Source organism: Phaenicophaeus curvirostris, chromosome 1 (genome assembly GCF_032191515.1).
Source record: "Phaenicophaeus curvirostris isolate KB17595 chromosome 1, BPBGC_Pcur_1.0, whole genome shotgun sequence".
Taxonomy (NCBI): domain Eukaryota; kingdom Metazoa; phylum Chordata; class Aves; order Cuculiformes; family Cuculidae; genus Phaenicophaeus; species Phaenicophaeus curvirostris.
The window spans coordinates 52,479,211-52,500,624 of NC_091392.1; the positions used below are offsets into that span (position 1 = coordinate 52,479,211).

General features: G+C 35.1%; 1 protein-coding gene across 9 annotated transcripts in view; it reads right to left on the reverse strand.

Annotated features, from left to right (window-relative positions):
• PPFIA2 (PTPRF interacting protein alpha 2) overlaps positions 1–21,414 on the reverse strand; it is a 324,302-nt gene that overhangs the window by 86,770 nt on the left and 216,118 nt on the right. For 7 of the 9 annotated variants that reach the window (XM_069858273.1, XM_069858284.1, XM_069858265.1 and 4 more), the window contains one exon: positions 17,209–17,283. The exons of the other annotated variants lie outside the window; for them this stretch is intronic. In XM_069858273.1, the coding sequence (XP_069714374.1) occupies positions 17,209–17,283 (75 nt within the window). The remainder of the gene's footprint in view (positions 1–17,208; positions 17,284–21,414) is intronic. 9 annotated transcript variants of the gene reach the window in all.

Here is a 21,414-nt window from a genome sequence, read left to right on the forward strand (position 1 = left end):
ATATTAATTTTAATTGAGTTTCTCTTTGATTAAAAAATGAATCCTTTAATAATCCCATTCAAAAGAGATTTCAATATTTAATTAGAATCCCACTGAATAGTTTCAGCTTTTACTACAATTTTAATGACTATGTCAGTTGAAGTGTGAAAGATTTAGCTGCAGTACTTGAAGACATTCATTCCTGCATCCTCTCAGTCTAAGTTTATCAGCAGAATATCAGAAGAAGCATGAGCAAGCACCCAGGAGCTGCTGTTCACAAGTTTCCACTTCAACACAATTGCATATAGGTTGTAGAACTAGGAACTGTTGTACCTGAGGTGCAGAAATGCATTCTCTATTACAGGGGCAGGGGATGTTATACAAGTACAGAGAAAAATAAACTGGGGATTTGAAATTTCTTAGTAGGTTCCTCCAGTCTGCAAAGTTAATTCAATTTACAAACTGAAGGCAAAAAAAATATTGCCACAGTGGTGTCTGAAAGTCTTTCCATCCCCTACTTTCCAGCTTATACTCCTTCTTGTCCCAGTGTTTCACAATCATTTGCAGGCTTATGACTGCTGAATTATAGCAATTCCAGCACAGTATACACTTACCTGCACATGTTTCACACATATTCTCATCACTGAATAAATCGCTGATAAGTTTGGACTTGGAAGTCACAAAAAGGACCTCTATATAGGTGTTAATGTGTAATGGTTTAGAAGTAGTCAAACTAGTATGAAAAGATTTGGATGGAAATCTGTTTTATCAGTGTCATGTCAAGCTTTTTGAATGAGCAATTAAATTTTGCCTTAAAGTAGACACATTGTTAAGAAGATTTGCCATTTCTAGGCTTTAGAAACTGAACAGCCCTATCTCCAAACACGTTTAAAATATACATCCCAAAGAACTGAGGGAAACCTCTACATTCATGCATATGGGTGTTGCACACGTCCCTGAGTATCTTTTTTGCTGTATTTTGTGCTCTGGAATGAGTTAAGAAACCAGTTGGGAAAGGCAACTTCATGACATCGCACCTTTTGGCACAATAAATCATGTTTTACACAAAAGAAACCACTTCTAAATTACATCACACTGTCACTGTTTGCAAGATCCCAGAGGAAGCCCTACACTTGCCAGGCTGCTGGGTGTGCTCCAGTACAAAGCACAGAAGTGGATGTAACCACAAACACCACAGGACAGCAGCTGGAACACAAGCTCTCATGGTGAGAAGGAGAGCCACCAACCAAGCGCCAGCTGCGATGAAAGGACACACTTGGAGGACTACATAGGATCTCAGGATTAGCAGCTTGATTGCACTGCTATGAGACCTATTTGAATTTCAGTACGTTATTTTATATAAATTATAATGGTTGGACTTGATGATCCAAAAGGTCTTCTCCAACCTGGTGATTCTATGATTCTATAGTTCAATACATAAAGCAGTGCACTGGCTTAGGTGGTTTTGGCAGACGTCATCCTGGCACCTGACATTTAAATTCTCATAAGCATTCCTTTTCCTAGTAAAAACATATATGCTCATCAACATTACTGAACTAACTCTTATTGGTCATCCACTAATGGCAAGTGTCTTAGCTTGTCATAAAGATCAGTAATGTTTTAATTATTTCCAACAATCAATGGGATTAAGTCGCAAATTCTGATTAGCTTCATTTTCTCCATCAGTCAAAGGCAGAGCCCAAGTAGGAAGCTTGCCTCATCTTTGAATAACAGTGATGAAACTTTTACTAATGAGATGGTCCAGTATTAAGACCACCACGGTGTTCCTGAAAACCCATGGCAAGAGGTGGTATGTGTGACTCAACCACCTTCTCACCATTCTTTACTTGATAACAGCAGATGAAAGTCTAAGATTCACAAGTTTGTCTACTAAAGGAAATTCCTTCTCATCTACTGAAGCGTTTGTTAGGTGGGATAAGGAAAAGGTTAAAGCAAGAAACAGATAATGTTTACTTTTTTCCGAGAAGACAATAAAATACAGAATTTTGGAGCTATCCATCTATAAAATGAAATTAATTAAAACACATGGAAAAGTACGGCATTAGCTTGCAGTGGGGAGGATCATTCTTCCCAGAATGGTACCTAAAATCTCAGTATGTTTCAGAATCATGATCAAATGAACTGCACAGGATTGATGACGGGCATTTGAAAGAGTGACTCCCAGATGCTTTTCAGGTGATCATAAATGCACATTCTGACTTAAACCAAACTTTTCATAAATCCATTCAGATTATTTTAAAACATCAGATAAAAATGAATATCTGAAGATGGTGATTTTAGTGCTAAAATGCTTTAGTTTTTCCATTCAGTAATGCAGGTTCTGATCTTTATGACCTATTATATTTAAAAGCTCAAAATGGATTTAGACCCTTATTTTCACAACAGGTAGGTCTTAAAATAACTATGGGCCATACAGTATTGTAATCAACATCAGCCACCCTTTGAGAGAACAAAAGAAAAGAAAAAAGCCTTCAGCACTAACAATGCACTTTGGGCTCACTTCAGGGGAATAAAAAACATAAAAGGTGCTGTTTTTTCCTGTTAAAACGTAGCACTTCTGTCTTCCATTCGACCACTTAAAACAAAAGAATCACACCGATTTGCAAGCAGGGCTTTTGCAGTACTCTGAAAATACACTTGTAAACTACATGTTCATTTCTGACTGACAGCCTCAACCAGGTTTATTTTCTCTTTGCCCGGATTCCAGTCTATTTTATTGCTATTTAAGTGGTGAGCTTTCCAGAAACTTTACACAATTGAGTCCTTTAAATGTGTCCTGACATGTCAAGATAAATACTACTTTATTCAAAGAAAAATCCTGTAGGAGTTATGAGTAATACATATTTTCAACATTTTACATCATAAATTCTTCTCTTCCCTCCTTTTTAAGATTGTTGACCTTTATTAATATAGCTGTTTAGCTTTCATTGCTATGGAGAAATACTCATTAAGGTGAAATCATCCTTGTGAGGAAGTCTTTATAACCCTTGGAGATTAGACAGTGGTTGGCCTAATGAAAATAAATCTTGTATGTTTGTGCTATATGGAGTTTAAACAAGCAGAAATTGAAATAGAATCTCTGTTCTCTTATTACTTAATGGCTAAGAAGCATTGCCTTATCATTACTAGAAATCCAGCATTTGTCAGTGAGCTCTGCAAGAGAATGTACATTCAAATGGTTGGACTCGATGATCCGGTGGGTCTCTTCCAACCTGGTTATTCTGTGATTCTGTGATTCTGTGAAATGCACAGCAACATTTTTTAAGCTGATCAGAGGAGTGTTGTAAATGACAGCTGACTTGAGTCAGGGAGTCTTTACTTTGTTGCAAAAGTGGGAGGTAGCACACTGTACTCCAATCCTTGATTACAGTTCTTCTATGGGTTAATTAAGTCTTTACCTTCTATACTACAAATTAAGCCAAAGAAAGCTGAAACTTCTTGTTCCTGTAGCTTCTGGTATGTCTTTATTATTTTACTCTTATCATCTTGATGCAGGCACTGCTCTCTATGACCCTGCTTGTATGGTGGCTAACACTTTAAAGCTCTGCTTTCTTGTCACTGAAGTGCAAATAACAAATGGCAACAAGTAAAGATGATAGGAGGTGCTCTAGATCTGTGGCATATTAATTATTTAAATGGAAAACATGAAAATACTAAGAACACATGTGACGTTTTATTATTGGTTGTTTGTGCTTCTGATAACTATTGACAGGTCCTGGCCATCAGCGTTTTATTGACATGCCTATGAAGGTCGCTTCTGCTCATTACAAGGGTAGTGTGGTTCAGGCAAAGCCCACAGCTGTGGTGCTCAGCTGGCTGCAGCAGGGGAGCACTTGCAGGACCTCCTGCCATTCGTTGTTGAGCCTTCTAAATTCCTTCTAAACACTAAGTGCTTGGATCAGCAGTAATTTTTGTACTTTAAATATAATAATACACTAACATTTTAGGCTGGTAATAAGGCAAGGGGGTTTATTAGTCTCCACTTCATTATGAATTCTGAACCAAATTAAGTGGTTTTGTGTAAATAACTGTCTTGTGCTGTTGCACGTAGTCTAGAGCATGGACCATTAAATTCTATGGTGTTCTGGCAATACTTTGTAAATGTAATAGGAATCATTTAAAGTAACCGTGCAGTTGCTCTTATGAAAAAGAATGTCTGTCAAGATTTTTCACAGATTACCTGCTATATTTCAGTACATTCTTTCAGAAAACCTTATCTAAGTAAACAGAAATGTGCTACTTCTTTTAATTTGTGACAAAGATTGCATGAAATTTGATAGAGAAGAAGAACTGTCTTTTACAGACACTAGCACAAGGGAAAAATAATAACAAATAACAATTATATGGTTGCATTATAGTGTGTATTTGACACCTGCTGACTAATATATCTTGCTTTTTTTCTAACCAAGCTCAAAGAAACAGCAGAAAAATTATTATTCTTTCATTATTAATCTCAAACTGACACTAGTAGTGCACCCAAACCAGGATACAAAAGACCTAGAGTTCGTTTGGGATGGATTTGGTAGAAACATTATGACTTTCAATGTTTTCAACAATATATGAGCCTTTGAGATCTATATGCATAATATGTGTGTGTGTATATATATGATATACATGATATATATATACATATATAATTTCTTTATATATATATGTATACCTGCCCCATATATAATTATATATGGATATATATGGTTTTAGGCAGACAAATATATTTTTAGTATCTAGGACACTGAATATAAATAAAATATGCTTCTAGAAATTTATGTTCTTGCTCTTAGTACATAAGCATTTAATTGATCAGTACACATATTTAATGTATAAAATTAAGCTTGAAAAATCCTCCTCAGTTTAAATGAAGAATTTAGCTTTTTGTATTGCAAATCCATTTTCCTCTTCTAATTAAATTAATATGTTTTCCTCTGAGTAAAAAGTCATCCCCAAATGAAATTTTGTATTCTTTGTCTGCATATTGTCAACTAGAGACTTTGAGACTGTTTAAATTTGTTTTGACTGGACACAGCTGTTATGAAAACCCTTCTATTCTGCATGTGTAGTTTTATTAAATTTTCCTATACAGTCTATCTGTATTAAAATCACCATCTGTGCTACTGATTGTACAAAGCATGAAAACAGAGCACATAGATAGGATATGAATAAAAAAAACAGAAAGGAAATTAACCTTACCCCAGAACTACAATTAAAGAACATCAAAGCCACAATCTGCATGCAAAAACTGCAGAAATCCCAACTTAAATCTAACTCTCAGTCTGCTGAAATCAAAGCACAGTAGAGGGAATTGAAGTCTATATTTCAAATATTAAACCAAATGTATGCGTTACATTTTAGTCAACATTTTAATACTTTTAAATGACATTCTTACTGGAAGTATTTTTTCCCCCAGATTTCTCCAGTGAAAATAAAGGATATGGTCCACAGTGATATAATTTTAGAAGACTTTTTAATGATGGAGAACATTCTTCATTAAGTGAAACTTCTAAAATAATGTTTTTATTCTAGAATTACTGCAGAAAAGAATCTAACATGACAGCCAGTTTCTAATGCAAAGGAATTATACATGTTTTCTTTATTTTCTTCTTTTTTTGTAACCATGGAGTCTACATGTTTAAAGGCATCCAAACTATACTCTCCGGGTCAAGCAAGCTGAATCATTTCTTATGGACTGAACCAAGTAAAATAAGCTCTCTACAACCGCTCTTGGAATAATTTCACCTATACATTGATAGTCCCTATTAATGTTAACAGACATTATTTAGTATTTCCTAGTGGTGATATTTTCCAATCAAGATGCAAAAGAAGTAAAAGTATCTAATTTTGCTCACCAAACACAAAATATTTTTTACATATTTGGATCCAAATTTAAATAATTTCTGTATTTATTTCTATTACAGATCATAGAATCATAGAATCACAGAATCATAGAACAGTGAGGGTTGGAAGGGACCTTAGAGATCCTCTAGTTCCAACCCCCCTGCCACGGGCAGGGACATCTGACTAGATCAGATTACCCAAGACCCCATCCAACCTGGCCTTAAACACCTCCAAGGATGGGGATATATGATGGGAACTTGTTTGCATTAAAATAAAAGAAACCCTGATTTTAAAATTCTCCTGATACGTACTTAGGTAAGCATTGACCAAGATAAATCTGTCCTTTGTGTATCCCAAGCACAGTCTCTGCTCCTGGTAAGCAGTAAGCTATTTTATAAGCAATAGCAGAGCAGTAGGAAAATGACAATAATTTTCTTCATAATCTGTCACCAACAAATGTGGAATCTATTTGTCATGCTTGTGGATCTTGCTCTGCCTCTTGACAATGGAGGGCCAATACAGACCTCCGAGTGGCAAAATAGAATCCTAGAATCAGAATAATTAGGGTTGAAAGGGACCTTAAAGATCATCTAGTTCAAACCCCCCTGCCATGGGCAGGGACATCTCACTAGATCAGGTTACCCAAGGCCCCATCCAACCTGGCTTTAAACACCTCCAGAGATGGGGCATCCACAACTTCCCTAGGCAACCTGTTCCAGTGTCTCACCAATCTCACGGTGAAGAAATTCTTCCTAATGTCTAGTCTAAATCTGCCCCTCTCCAGTTTATGCCCATTCCCTCTTGTCCTATCACCACAAGCCTTTATGAATAGTCCCTCTCCAGCTTTCTTGGAGGCTCCTTTCAGGCACTGGAAGGTCACTATAAGAGCTCCTCAGAGCCTTCTCTTCTCCAGGCTGAACAAGCCCAATTCTCTCAGACTATCCTCACATGGAAGGTGCTCCAGCCCTCTGATCATCCTTGTATCCCTCCTCTGGAACCGTTCCAAGACCTCCATATCCTTCTTACATTGAGGATTCCAGAACTGGACACGATACTCCAGATGAGGTCTCATCAGAGAGGAATAGAGGGGCAGAATCACTTCCCTTGACCTGCTGGCCATGCTTCTTTTGATGCAGCCCAGGATATGGTTTGTTGTTACACAGAAATGTCAGGAATGTTCCCATGATCCCTATTTACTGACAAATACAACACATTGCACAGACTCACAAAATAACTCCAGTAACTTGACCTCACAAGATGCAGAAAATGTAAACTTTCCATACACACTGATGTTGTATGGATAGTTGTGTTATACAGTGAGCCCTGAATACTATGTCCTGCAGTTACTTAGAACCTCATGGAGGTTGCATGGCTGCAGCTTCAGCCTCTCTTCCATTACAGAAAACAGGCATGGAGCTGGTGTTAGGACATGTACTCAGCATTTAACTTCCAAGCATGGAGTTATGACAAGGTCAGGACATTAGGATTTGTGCAGCATACCAGGATTTATGCAGTGTGCCAGGACAACAGCTGTGTGGCAGACTGTACACCTGAGTAGATGCCATTACAGCCAGCAGCTGTCAAAAGTCAAGTTATGCTCTTTAGCCAAGTTCATCTACCAATACTTACAAAGTCGATCATTGCACCCATGAATTCTATCAGATTGCATCCTACTTTTTCTGCTGCAGGAACAGTAAACCAGTCACCTCTGTTAAAACAACCTCGATGCTTTTAGGAGTAAGAATATTCATAAAAGGACAAGATTAGGCTGAGTCTTGAGAGTGGTATTTGCAGAGATCCTATGATACCAAAAATGATAAAAGTGACGTCTGCTACATATTATACACAGGTCACCATGCTACCTTGGCTTTACAGTAATGCCCTCTATTCCACAGCTGTATAAGCAATGGACACTACAAAGCAAATTTATACTAGAAATGCTCTGGAGCAGGAACTAGTTTTTAATACCTTTTTTTACAACAAAATGGAGTCCTGGTCCTTTACTGGAGCTCTATTGGAAATGTAGTAATGCAAATATAATCGTAGTAAAAATGTGCAATAAAAGCACTCCAATATAAATTTGAAGATGGAATATATTACTCTGAAATATACCAATAAATATTTATATTTACAACAGAATGAATATTTGTCACAGATCTCCTAGAAACTTCTATTTACCTATTTGGACAAAAAATTGGGAAAAAAGAAGATGCAAAATTTTTCATCACTTATTTAACATTAATTAGTAAGTTTGATGACAGGTATGATCATTAAGGAGTGATATAAAGAAGTGTTATTACAAACTTTTCTAATGTGAAACTATAGGTAAAAAACCCAAATCTACAGGGCTTAGAGGGAAACCTGCCTGGACTGGAGGCGAACTCATGTGGTAAGGATGGAAATGGGTGACATTAATGAAAACTGTTAGGTCAGCATGAGATCATAAAAGTAAAGCTTGCTCCGCTTTCGGAAAAAGTGAATGAGGTGAAACTCAGCAGATCTGGCAGATGACGTAGTTAGAGCAGCAAGGTAGGAAGAGGACCTCCACCAGTTCTTACAGGAAAAGTTCACATTAAATTGTTATACAGTAATGAATTTAGTACACACCTGTGTTTTCCAGAAAGTGCACAGCATCCAGAACATGGAACAAAAGGAGGATGACATTTTTATAATAGATTAGCAATACCTAACTTGTTTTCAGGATGAATATCCTAGATATATTTGCTAAAACACATACAGAAAGAATATGCTGGATTAGGTTTATGCTTATTTTGATGAAGATGCTAATTTTATGGAGAGTTTGTTCTGCAAGGTTTACAGGAAACAAAATTTTTAATTTCCAGTTATCTTTTATTCAGAGATAAAACCAAAGCATTAAAACACCTGTGTTTCTAATCATGAGGGACCAAGTTTTCATGAAGTCAAATGCTTCTGTCAGACAAAAAAAAAGTAGTTCTGAAGAGATTTGCAAAATGTATTTCAAACATCTAGTTGTCTGCTCTTTTAACGTATACTTAAACAATTGCTCCATAGCTGCACAGCAAGTTTGGGGAACAGTAAAGTGAAAGCAATTAGCAAGCCACAGTTATACACAGCTTTCTTTACCCTTTGCCATGTTCCTTTAAGCATTATCTTACAAAAAACAGATTTGTCTTCAGAAAGTGCAAGTAACAGCTTATAGCAGTTTCAGAGTACACACAGGGATGTGCCATACCAGAAAACTGAGAGGTGCAAAAGTACTCATGCTGTTTTTTGAATAATCAGAATAAAACTAAACTCTGGTCTTCAATGATAAATCAGTGACACTGTAATTCACTCTAGTCACAAACCTTTATATAACAAATTCAATTAAAAATGTCACAAGTAAATAAAGTGAAGAAGTATTAGCCACCAGGTTCCAAGAAAAAAAAACATAAAAATTGCAGTGGAGGTTTTTAGTAGCCTGGATATATCATTTTGGTGGAAGAATCTGACTCCTGCCTGAAAAGCAGTGACATCCTGAAGTACCATAATCCATCCATATTTGGGATTTTAGAATATTTGGAAAATAAAAATAGGAAGTAACAATTGTCTTTGTGACATTATATTGAAAACAGAGTAATGCATACAAGTTACCAAGCGCTCTATATCAAAGATTTTATTAGAACTATTAAAAACACTGGATAAGTGAAGGAATAAAAAGCTCTCACTTCAGCTATATTTCTCCTTAAGAAGCTCTCCATAAATGCATGAGCACAGACTACGCAACCTTTCTGTTAATCACATCCTTTCTTACAAATTAGTTCTAAAGAATGCAGAGGAGAAATTCAAAGTAGATGAAAATTCAGTGTCAAATTCAAATGTGTCATCAGTATTTTAGGATCTGTTACAGCTGGCTACATGCTAAACAGAGGGTAAGAGATGACAACATTTCAGAATCTCTTTTGCAAATACCCTAAGATATTTGGGCAGGTACACAATTCTGCTCCGCAAAATCATTTCAATGAAATACAAAGTTGCTAGCCTATTTAAAATATATTATTGGGTTGCCAACAGTACACTGCAGCCAACATATAAATAGGCTATACTGACTAAAGAAAGTTATAAAAGGGGAACTTAAACCTATAAGCATTTTTTATGAAGCTTTTTGTGTAGCAATATTAAAATATGTGCAAAATCATAATCTGCTGTCACTGCAGATAATGTACACTCTTTCTGTACTCAAAATTGTTTGGATAATTTTTCTCTGGGATAGACATTTTTAGAAGTTATTCCAAGAAACCCCCTTTGCAAGTGGAATCCTGACGTTCAACTCAAACACGTCAATAGTAATTAATGTTCTTAAGTGGCTATCAAATTTTAGACCTATTTAGTGAAATTTAAAGCTGAATTTAGCAAAGAATTCTTACGATGGAAATGCAAAGTGAGCTCTGCCGCCCTCAATACCCACAAAGAATTTCAGTCATCTTTTTACTTCTGAGAACTTTGGTTAGAATTAGTTGAGGACAAAAAATCAAATAGCTAAAGCAACTTAATAGTTTATTTCTTGCACTTCTTTTTTACTTTCCCTCAGCATAGGAAAGATATGAACCTGATAGAGCAGATCCAGAAGAGGTCCACAAAAATGATTAAAAGCCTGGAACACTCCCCTGTGAAGACAGGCTGAGAAAGTTGGGGTTGTGCAGCTTGCAGAAGAGAAGATTTTGAGGAGACCTTACTGTGGATTTTGAATACTTAAAGGGGGCTTATAAGAAAGATGGGGAAGAGCTTTTTAGCAGGGTCTGAAGCAATTGGACAAGGAGTAATGGTTTTAAACTAAAATAGCAAAGTTTTAGACTAGAAATTATGAAGAAATTTTTTACACTGAGAGTGACAAAACACTGGAAAAGGTTGTTCAAAGAGACAGTAGATGCCCCTTGCCTGGAAACAATCAAGGTCAGGTTGGATGGAGCTCTGAGCAATCAGATCTAGTTGAAGATGTCCCTGCAGAGGGGTTGGACTAAATCTCTTTTATGGTCCTTTCCAATCCAAACCATTATATGATTCTGTGACTCTATGATTCCATGACTTTGTAAAAAAATTAAGCAATAAAGGATGTAGTCCTACTGTAGTCATTTTCAATCTCTTCAGCTGCCCTGCTACACATCCTATTTCAAATGTGTGGAGACAGAAACTAATGTTGTGGAACATGAAGTATGAAAAACATCCACAAACAAAAAAAATCATAATTTTGCTTCTTCAGAAAAGAGCATTTAAAACTTAAGGGCAGCTAACTTTCTGCAGAACTAACATTTAACTAGACGGCTAAGGTTAAAGGCAGAACAAAAAGCAATTACACGGAGGACATAAAGATTACATTTCCAACCAAGATGTTTGTAATTATGTGCATCTTTGCAGAAATGATATCATTTGGCACAATTACATAGACATTTGAAATCAAAGTTCAGACCACAAAGAAGGTCTCTCTAGAGTCAGAACTGTGTAAAATCGTGGCTTAAAAAAGAAAATCTAAGTGCAAAGCATTATATTTCAGTTGCACCATTCCAAGAAAATATAGTAAAATAATACAAATGAAAGCCGTTTCAAAATTTTCACAAAAAAAATTATACTTAAAGTCACCAGAAGTAGGCACATGCCACCTAGTCTGGCTTTCTTCAGAAAAAAAAAATCACTGAATTTCACTGATTTTCATCCAGAGATTTGATATCCATAATTTCTGAATTGTGGATTGACAAAATTCTGTGTATATCACACATTCAAGAAATGTACATGGCATTTTTCTCAGCAAACTATACTTTTATCAACATTTCTACCCCAAAAATCACTTTGCATTATATATTCATGCAAAGGCTAAGGCCACCAAGAAACTCTTGTAATAAAAAGTGCCTTAAGTGCACAGGACCTGAAACAGCTAGGGTTAAAAATATGTTTTCACACGCAATCATGAGTAAAAAGAACACACCACAGTAAGCTGAGGTTTAACGTTAGAATACATACATAATAAATATTACAGAATATTTCATTAGCAGTAATACTACAATCATGTCTGCAGCATTCCTCACGTCAGTCAAAACTGTCCTCGGCTGTTGAAAGTATCTGCATTTTTTACTGGTTTCTGTATGACTATACAGAAGTCAGTACATATACAGTATGACTAGCCCTGTGTAGCGTAAGTCAGGCAGTTAACATGGTGTTTGAAAGTTCTTAGGTGAAAGTTCTGGTGTTTCTGTTATATTACGGAATATAAAGAAACATAAATTGTGAATCATCCCTTCTCTTCAGTGATGTAAATAATTTATGAAGGCTTTCATGGATGCTATAAAAAATAACATTGCAGCACCCTAATGAATAAACCAACCTACTGTCAGGAATAAATCCACTGACCAAATAAGAGTATGCATGTGGTTATATGATGCAGAGATCCATGGACCAGATCTCCTGCAATCTCTGGTAGCTCCAAGAGTTAAATATATCCTCAAAGGTTGAGTAAAATTCTGTAGAAGCAAGTGGTAATTGTAACAAAGTGTTTTTAAAAGGAAGCCTGGGTGTTTTAAATATAACCTAAGTGTCAATTGACAGAAGCAATATAATGTTTGGCATTTGCAAACAACATCGGCATTTTCAACAAATGCTGAAGAAAAGAGTATGGTAGCACAGTGATATATAAACTCAAACAAGTAATTACCCTAATTTCGTATTCTACACAGTCTCAGTGTTTTCTAGGTCCCTAGAGTACATATTTTTTAGGTAATAAATGTAATTAAAGCTGCATTTTCCATGTCATATTTTCTGCTAATGAGTAAAGATGGAAAAGCCAGCATATTAACCAGAAACAAAAAAAGGATTTTTCAAGGGCTGGATAAATGTTTAAGGGCAGAAGAAAATTCATGTGCAAAGTAAGTACAATCATTTGAAAAATTGTGCCCTTGCAGTATAGTATTAACTGTGTATAAAGCTTAGTTATGCATACAAGCCTTGGGAAAAAAGCTCCAAAGGTAATTTTTGGGAAAACTATTTGTTGAGAGTTCTGAGAAACAGTGAAATCTGTGTATGGAAATCTCAGCAGTTGTTATTTAACACTACTCCTTGCAGCAGAGATTTATTTAAAAGCAAAAGTGGGTCATAGTACCACCTGTCTATAGTCTATGTATCCCTGCCCCACAGAAGCCACTAAAGCTTGAGTTCCTGGTGGTATGTATCACTAATGAAATATCTTAGTGCGTTTGCATGTGCTGTGGTTTAGCATTTTAACAAGAGCTCACGCTTATAATGCTAGTAAAAGAATCTCATAAGCTGTGGAAAAAAAGTGATTATCTTGCCCATAGTTTCAATATTAAAGTTAATTTCCATTAAGATCATAAATGACAAAACCAGGAAGGAAAATTCTCATTCCACTTCCATTGCAAATGAGACTCCTTCTGCTCCAATTAGTGTGAATAAAGGAAGCTGGTTAGCAGAATTTTGTTGGAATTTGAAAATGTTCATATAGTCACTGAAAAACACCACATTCGCCTTCAAAATGTTCATAGACAGGCACAATTGTTCTACTGAGCTTTGTTATTGGATGTACCACTTGCAGCTTGTCTAATTGCTAGCTGCAGATTATAACCTTCAGCAACAAAACTATTTGGAGAGACCATGGGTTATGTGGAATCAGATGAAAATCAGCATAATTTTAAAAGCACCTGAGGGCTGCACAGATGTGTCTATATTTTAGCAGTTATTTTAATGAAAAACAGGAGGTAAATTTTTGGAGAAATGTTAACACAATCTACTATGCATCTTAGCTACAACAGACACAATGACTAGGACATCTAGTAGTTGTGAACAAATAATGGCTCCCAGTATAAGCATAAAAGGAGAAAAATGTGATATCTTTGGGTACATTGTGTGATAACTGCTGATAAAAGGCAAATATTATGACTACAGAATTTAGTTATCTTGCCCTAGTCTGCATGAGAACTCTCTAACAGCAATTCAGATTTGTGCTATGTTTAAGGGTTCCTTCTACTACCACTAATCAGTTTTAGCAAAATAAAAGATAGAATCAAATAACTAACCTCTAGTAAAACATATGTTAAAAGAATTTTCAAGCTATCCTTTAAGTATAATATAGACCCATTTTGTATCTCTCCCATATCTAGAAGCTGACTGCCTGATTCCAACACATTCTGCTGTTTGTAAGGAGTGAGACACCTAAGTTTAGCTTTCTATTCATCAGGTGTCCACATATGAGCTTGTTGTGAGAGTCATGTACCTAATATAGTCATTTGGTATCATCACAGTGTGAGGGGGTATTCTTACCCCATCTCTAGCTCTAGACAGTCATAGCTTTCCCGTCAATTTAACCTGACAGACAGGATTTTCTAGAGCTCCCCAGACTAGAGGTGATTTTCAGATATCTGGTTTATATGTAGGCACACAGAATCAAGAGTTCTATTTCTGAGCTGAACCCTGTGTTCTGTAAGATACAATATAATGTTTAGTGTCCGTAAACATTTTTAATAAGTGTTCCCCAGCTTGATAAAATTTAAAAACAAGGCTTCATATTCAGTAGAATAGTCAAGGTAACTAATTTGGTTAATTCTACCCCTGTAACATTGTTGTTAAACCTGTAGTAAACATAGGGATGCAATTGATGATTTGATGTATCTTTTATATTGTAATTTTTAGAGAGAATTGACTTTTAAAAGATATTACAAATTGTTAGCATATTAAAATATTGCATAAAATCAAAATAATTTCTGTGTAGCATTTATGTAAAAATGAGATATACTACATATTCATTTTTTTATAGAAACTATTGCCTTCACAGAATCAAAACAGCTGTGAATCCTTTGGTAGACATTCTTGTGTCTGAAAACTTCAGCTGAAGTAATGACAGTGACTTATGCTCTATTGATACTCACTATTGGAACTGCAGATCAACATCCTTCTCTATTGCCTTTGTGTGATTGCACATAAATACTAGCTACACAAGCTAAGTTCCCCCAATGGGTCCAACTCAATTGCCCCAGCATTTTAAAGTCAACGTGTGTTACTATTCTTGATCAAATATGAAGTGCTTTGTAAGACAGTGATCGCAACTACAGCTGATATCAGCTTTGCCAGAGTTTTGGATGTTTTCATTCACTTTGCAATGTATTTAATACGCTACAAAGACTGTTAAATGAGAGCTTTTTTACCATCTAATGATGGAAAACTACAGTCTTTCTTCTTTCTTCATAAAAGAATATTTTCAATAGCTACTCATGAGTGTCTGCAGTTTCTCATTGTGGCTCTGTGTCAGAGTCATAGCCATGAGCTTTCAGAGAAAGATACTACCTTAATATAGATATTTCTACTAATTTTTATCCCTGAATCTGATACTTAATATATACCTAAACGTATACTGATTTAATCAGGGGACCATTATGCTGTCATCATTTTATGTTTCAATATAGTCCTAGATATGTAATATGCTCTTACAATCAGCATGAGGAAATGGATATTAAAGAAAATGTGAATTCTCTTGGGAGAACAGGCATTGAGTTACAAGACTACAGAAACTACTGAAAAACATATGTTCAACTCCCTTGGATATTTGGCCCATTTATTTTCATAAATTGCACAATAAATTTCTAAGGCCTGTTATTGCCTTTGAATTCACTGAGGAATCTAGTATAAAAAATAGTTTATATGTTGCAGTTGTCTAATTAATTTTGTCTCCCTTAAATAACTAATTACGTGACGTTATCTGAACTTTTGTTGAAATGCACTGACTGTTTGAAAATAATCAACTCATTCTCTTCCACATCTTTTCCCATCTAATTACTTTTTCATTGTTTATTAATTGATTTTCCATTTTTCAGCTTTAACAGTTCCTCTCAGGAAACTGGAATAACCGTATTCAGATTGTGTTAATGATCATGCTATGCTTGCTTGATTAAATATCCTGTCTAAAAGTTTTTAGTATCATGTAGACACAAAGTTTGGACAACATTTCTAAGATTTTGGGGCAAGAAAGGCTATGAAAGTCCTACTTCTATTTCATTTCACTGTATATGTTTTTACACCTCATTGTAAGTACAAGTTTCACTAAGGTTTTTTTCGGTCGAAGAAACAAGGCAATATTCTAAAGATCTGGTCCCATGCCCAGTGAAGTGAACTTGGATTTAAGTGGATCATGAATGGGAGGGATTGGAGCAGTGGGATACATCTCATCTGGCTTGACTGATCAAAAGGACTGCTTTCTATTTAATAAATGTTACTGTAAGTAACAGATTACTCAGCATACTGTAACTAAATCATTTGAACCCAAGTTTTCTGGACATTATGAAATGCAAGAATAAAAGAAGGATTTTTTTTTTTCACAGATAAACTGAAGTTAACTTCAGAGAAGAAATGAATTATTCAAAATATCTAGTTCATGGCTTATAAAAAGGAATTGCTAATATCTTAATTGCAGAACCTATTTTTAAGGAGTTACTTTAACCTTAGTATTGGAAAAGATTACCTTAGAAATCTATTTTGCATTATGACACAATATTCTAAATTACAGGTATTATTTTTTCTAGAGTTAGTAGCACTTTAAGTTTTAAGTACTTTTGAGACTGAGTTAAATGACATCAGTAAATGGACATATCCCAGAACACCTTTAATCCAACTCTATTGCTTATCTGACTTATTTTTAACAGTGTGAGAAGCACACATTAGGTGGAGATTCACAACACGGTGGGGATGGTCAAGTCACCAGCAGACTCAACTATTTATATTTTTTTGGCCTCAGAATGACCTTTCTGGGGTGCAAAATTCCTTCCTATAAATGTGTAGAGTTGTGCCTGCAATACAATTACGTAGTGCTGTTTACCCTTTCAAATAAAAACAACAGTCTGCAAGCTACCATACAGGAAAAAATATCTGTTGCCCAAGTTCAAAATGCTTATACGGCAGCACAGACCACCCTGATACACTTCAGTTAAAAGGGAAGGGACAAACATAAATTCCAAGGTCATCTATAATCCTTGCTCCATCAATGTTTATACTAATGTAATGTGTGTATATACATGTGTGTGCTTTACTTAATTTTATAGTAAAATGGAAATTCGGGTTATTTAATTGTTTATAGTATCTGACATATTTGGTCATTCACACCTTCTTCATGTCAATAAGATATTTGGGAATTTGTAACTAGCTCTTGGATTTTGGTTTGCTCACAAGGGAATAGAAGAACGGAATAAGTCAGTAAACAGAAGGTTGTATTAATCTTACAACCACCTTTAAACAAGCCTCACTAAGAAGCTTACTCAGAACGTAGGATTTTTTTTTCTGATAGTTTTAAAAAAAGCGACAGGGAACACAGGGGACAGAGTATTAGAGAAATTGAACCTCAAAATGGGAGAAAGTGTTTTATGTTACCTCCTGGTTAGCAGCAGCTAGTTCTTCTTCCAGTGCAGAGACTCTTTCTAAAGAAACCCTCAGTCGTTCCCTTACCTAGAAGAAAAATCAAAATATGTGCAGTAACGTAATTTCTATCAGTCTTTAAAGATTACATAATCTGCCATATGCACTTTTGGATGCCCTGACAGTTTGTTTGCAGGCACGTGTGTTGCATCCTATCATGAGACATACTGTGTAGTAAACATTTAAACCTAACTACATGAAGATTTATTCCGCAAAATTAGGTGTCAAACTTTAAATGCCATACTGCTGTTCCCCAGTTCCCCTATAATTTTATGGAATACACAGCAAATGTAAATATTCTAAGACCACATTAGGCATAAAAATAAAGAAGTTGTTCACAAGCATCTTTTACAAAGGATAAGGGAAAAAAACATTTGCAGATGTTTTAAGTCTACTCCATGGAAGACAACTAAACTGTTCATATTAAATGAAAGCAACATATTCAGTGAAAAAATAACTTGCTTTACTGCCTTCAGGCATACATGTTAAAGACTTTTTATATCAACATGCAGTTTGTTTGGATTTTGCAAAAAGTCATAAACAAGATATACTCTCATAAGCAGAAATGACTGCTTTGTTTGTACCAGTTTTGTAGATGACCTGTTGTGCTCTAAAGATGTCTCTGATTTACTCAATCATTATTATTATTACCATTGTAATTATTAGTAAATATTCATTATTAATAAATAATAATTTAATAGCTCTGAAGATGTATTTACTGTTGTTTGAGTGCTCTGGCTCAGAGTCAGCTCATGTAGCAACAGACAGTCTAAGCTGGCAATGTAGTCACCAGTCTCCCAATATGATCAAAGGCAAATCAGACCTAAAATGACCTTCTATGCTATGTGTAGGTGACTCTTTTTTCCTAACTATGAAGCAAGCCTATGGCAACTCCTCTCCTAATCTACACAACTATATTAGACACCTCACATTAAAGAACTTAATAACCTGGCTAGTGAGTCGACACTCAGAATATATTTCTATACACATTCCAGATGCACTGTGGCAGTTCTGTTCCAGCTGATGATACAAGGATGTTTAAGGCTATTAGCAACATTTGTAGAGAAGGTCAGCATATTCTAGTAGACCAACAGATGTAGCAGGAAAACAGTGAAAGAAAAAATCAGTCTTTAATGTACTATGAAACATTGTACATTTTCATGTAAATGCAATTGTTTTCAGACACTTCACTAATACAAGAGACCCCTAATGTTTTCATCCCTTTTCCAGTGATTCCTCTGACTCTAACATATATTGCCTTTCTTTACATACTTTGTTAACCATTATTACTCAAAGAAGTGAAATTTTGCAAATAGACTCCGTACATCCCAAAATTGGCTTAGACTTTAATAGATGAGACTTACTAGTAAATGTATAACATAGTGTGTACACTAAGTTAGTCCCAATTAAACTTTAAAACTCACTAAACTGAAATATCAAATACATATTCAGGAAATGAACACTAAAAATTAAAACTCTTCAGCCTTTCTAACAAATGCGGTTGCTTATGCAGTACTTTTAGGTTTTGATTCTCTTTATGTACCATACCTCTATTAAAAGAAGCCAAATTTGAATTTTTTTTTAATATATATTCACATAAATTATTTCAATCATCTCAGATAACTGTAGTTTTACTACGCACTAAAAAAATGTTGCTAGCCTTAACAGAACAGAAAGGAAGAGTGAGAGGTGCTCAAAAGAGCAAAAGAAAAGCAAGTTGAAGAGTGTTAAGGCATTGGGTATTCTTAGAAATACCCAAGACGAGAAAGATAGCTTTATAGTCCAATACATGATTTAATAATTTCCCTCTATTCCTTCATCACTAGAAGACTGTAATAGATCAACTGTTAATGTTTCCAAAGATGCATATTGTATCTTAAATAGATATTTCCTGTAAGATATGGCTATGTAATCAATAGCTGAGCTGCAGTAACTGACCCTGCCTGATTCACACCCAATGCAAATGAAGTGTAAGCCATCTTGAAGTGGCAGATATAAGAATGAAAATTACTACAAATTGTCATGACTGTTTTAACTGTTTTCTTACATCAGAACAACAGAATGCAGTGAGAATATGCAATGGAACCCAAAATGTTTTTCCTATTTATTGATCTTTTGTACTATATTTCACAAAAAAAATATATGTAAAACCCTTTAATCATAAAGTTTGCTCTCCAAAATGAGCTACATAATTTCTGGAAAACATGTTTATACATATATCTTCAGATTATGGTAGTACATAAACTATCTTCACAGTCATTTTATATAAATGTTTTAGTACTCAATTCTAACACCCTTGAAATATGTAAAATTACTTTGAAATATTATGTTTTCTAATTCTAATTTATTAATGATTTCTATATAACTATATTTTTCATTAAAATACTTCACATCAAATATATATGTAATACACCAATCATTCTGGCTATAGTTGAAAAACTGTAATTGTTTAAATAGTAGAAAAAACATTTTATAATTGATTCACCTTTCCTTTTCCATCCTTTTAAAATCATATTCTTCCTGCAAAACAGCATTATTTCACCAGTTCTTCTACCAGCTTCCAAGGGCTGCTCGATGACCTGTTTCCCTACGCAGATGGACAAATGTCCAAGGCAGTAAGTGTCCCCTATCTGGCACTCTTATGCCTATTCCTACCATGTTCTCTGACTTCTGAGAGGTTCACAATTCTTCTGTAGATTCCAGAGCTCTCTTTCTGTATCCTGCTGCTCTTCCCACTGCCATCTATGTCTTTCACTAGTTCTCCACTATTAAAATCCATGTCATGCCAGTGACAAGGAACTGGAATCAGAAAACTATACTTTTAAACTTCATACAGTGTGGCATTGTAGAACTGAATCATATGGACAGCTTGAAGCCTGAAAACAACACTATCTAGAAACAATAGGCATTTGTTTCAAAGAAAATTGAGTGGACACATTTTTTACATGGCAATTCTGAAAAAATAGGTAGAGCGTTAATGTCTTCATTCTAAATGTCAAGCTATTATATTACAATCCATTTTTTTCCATTCTTTTCCAGTTATCACTAATAACATGGAATAATATCTGTGTGACACAGAAGCACAGTTGGAAATTGTTTCCTTTACCTTGCCTTGCCATCCCTCCCTTGTATTTACACAGTTAATGTCCTGCCTTTTCTACAATGACGTAACCAAAATAGCCATCTGATGGCCCTTATTGGATCTGTGAATATAAGAGTTTATAGTCCAGTAACTGTAACTTTATTTCTCACTTTAAATGTCTTTCTCAGTTTTCAATTGATTTCAAAATAAAGTTGAGGAAGACCACAAAAGCTGAATAAAGTTTTCAGGTTGGATCATACACATTCTAGGAAAGAATACAGGCTACAAATGCAATACTAATGGATGCAGTATACATAAATCTTGAAAATATTTTACTCTGAGCCATATTTACCAATTAGTTATCGTACTAAAGTTTTCCTGAAATTTATAATGTCATATTGAATAAACTTTGTGTCTAAAATACGGGGCAACAGCCAAAGCCTCTGAAAAGCCATATGCAAATGTACTACAAAAAATTTTGTACTAGATTCCCTCTTCAAACATATGTTACAGCAAACAAACCAAACACAACTATAGTCATTTCTGAAAAGTGCAGTAAAAGGCTATTGTTCCTGGTCACTATTTTAGAGACAAAGGAGCAGGAACAAATGTAAACTATTATCATCTGGTTTTTTTCATTTTTTTTTTCAAATTGAATTAAAATTGATACTAGACTATTAATTTGTTTTTTTCTGGAAGTCAAAGAAAGTAAGTGAATAAATACAGCTCATAGAAGTATGCATTATCTTAGTGAGATTATGTTTATCACTTCAGAAATAAGACACTATTTCATATGGTCCTTCAATGTACTCCTATTTTCTTAGGCACTAGATAAATCTTTTCTAAACAGTGCTTTACAAAGTGAGACTTATCAGATGTCACCTGACCTATCAGAACGAGATATAATATATAGCTTTAAGGGATGGATTACTATTATATTGCCACAGACACACCAGAAAAGGGTTGCTCTCTCCATGTCAGGGGGTGTATTCCACTTATGCCCAGATGACTGGATATTCATCTGGCTTTTAAATGCAGCCACATTATCTTGAAATGTAACACAGTCAATGTCACGTTAG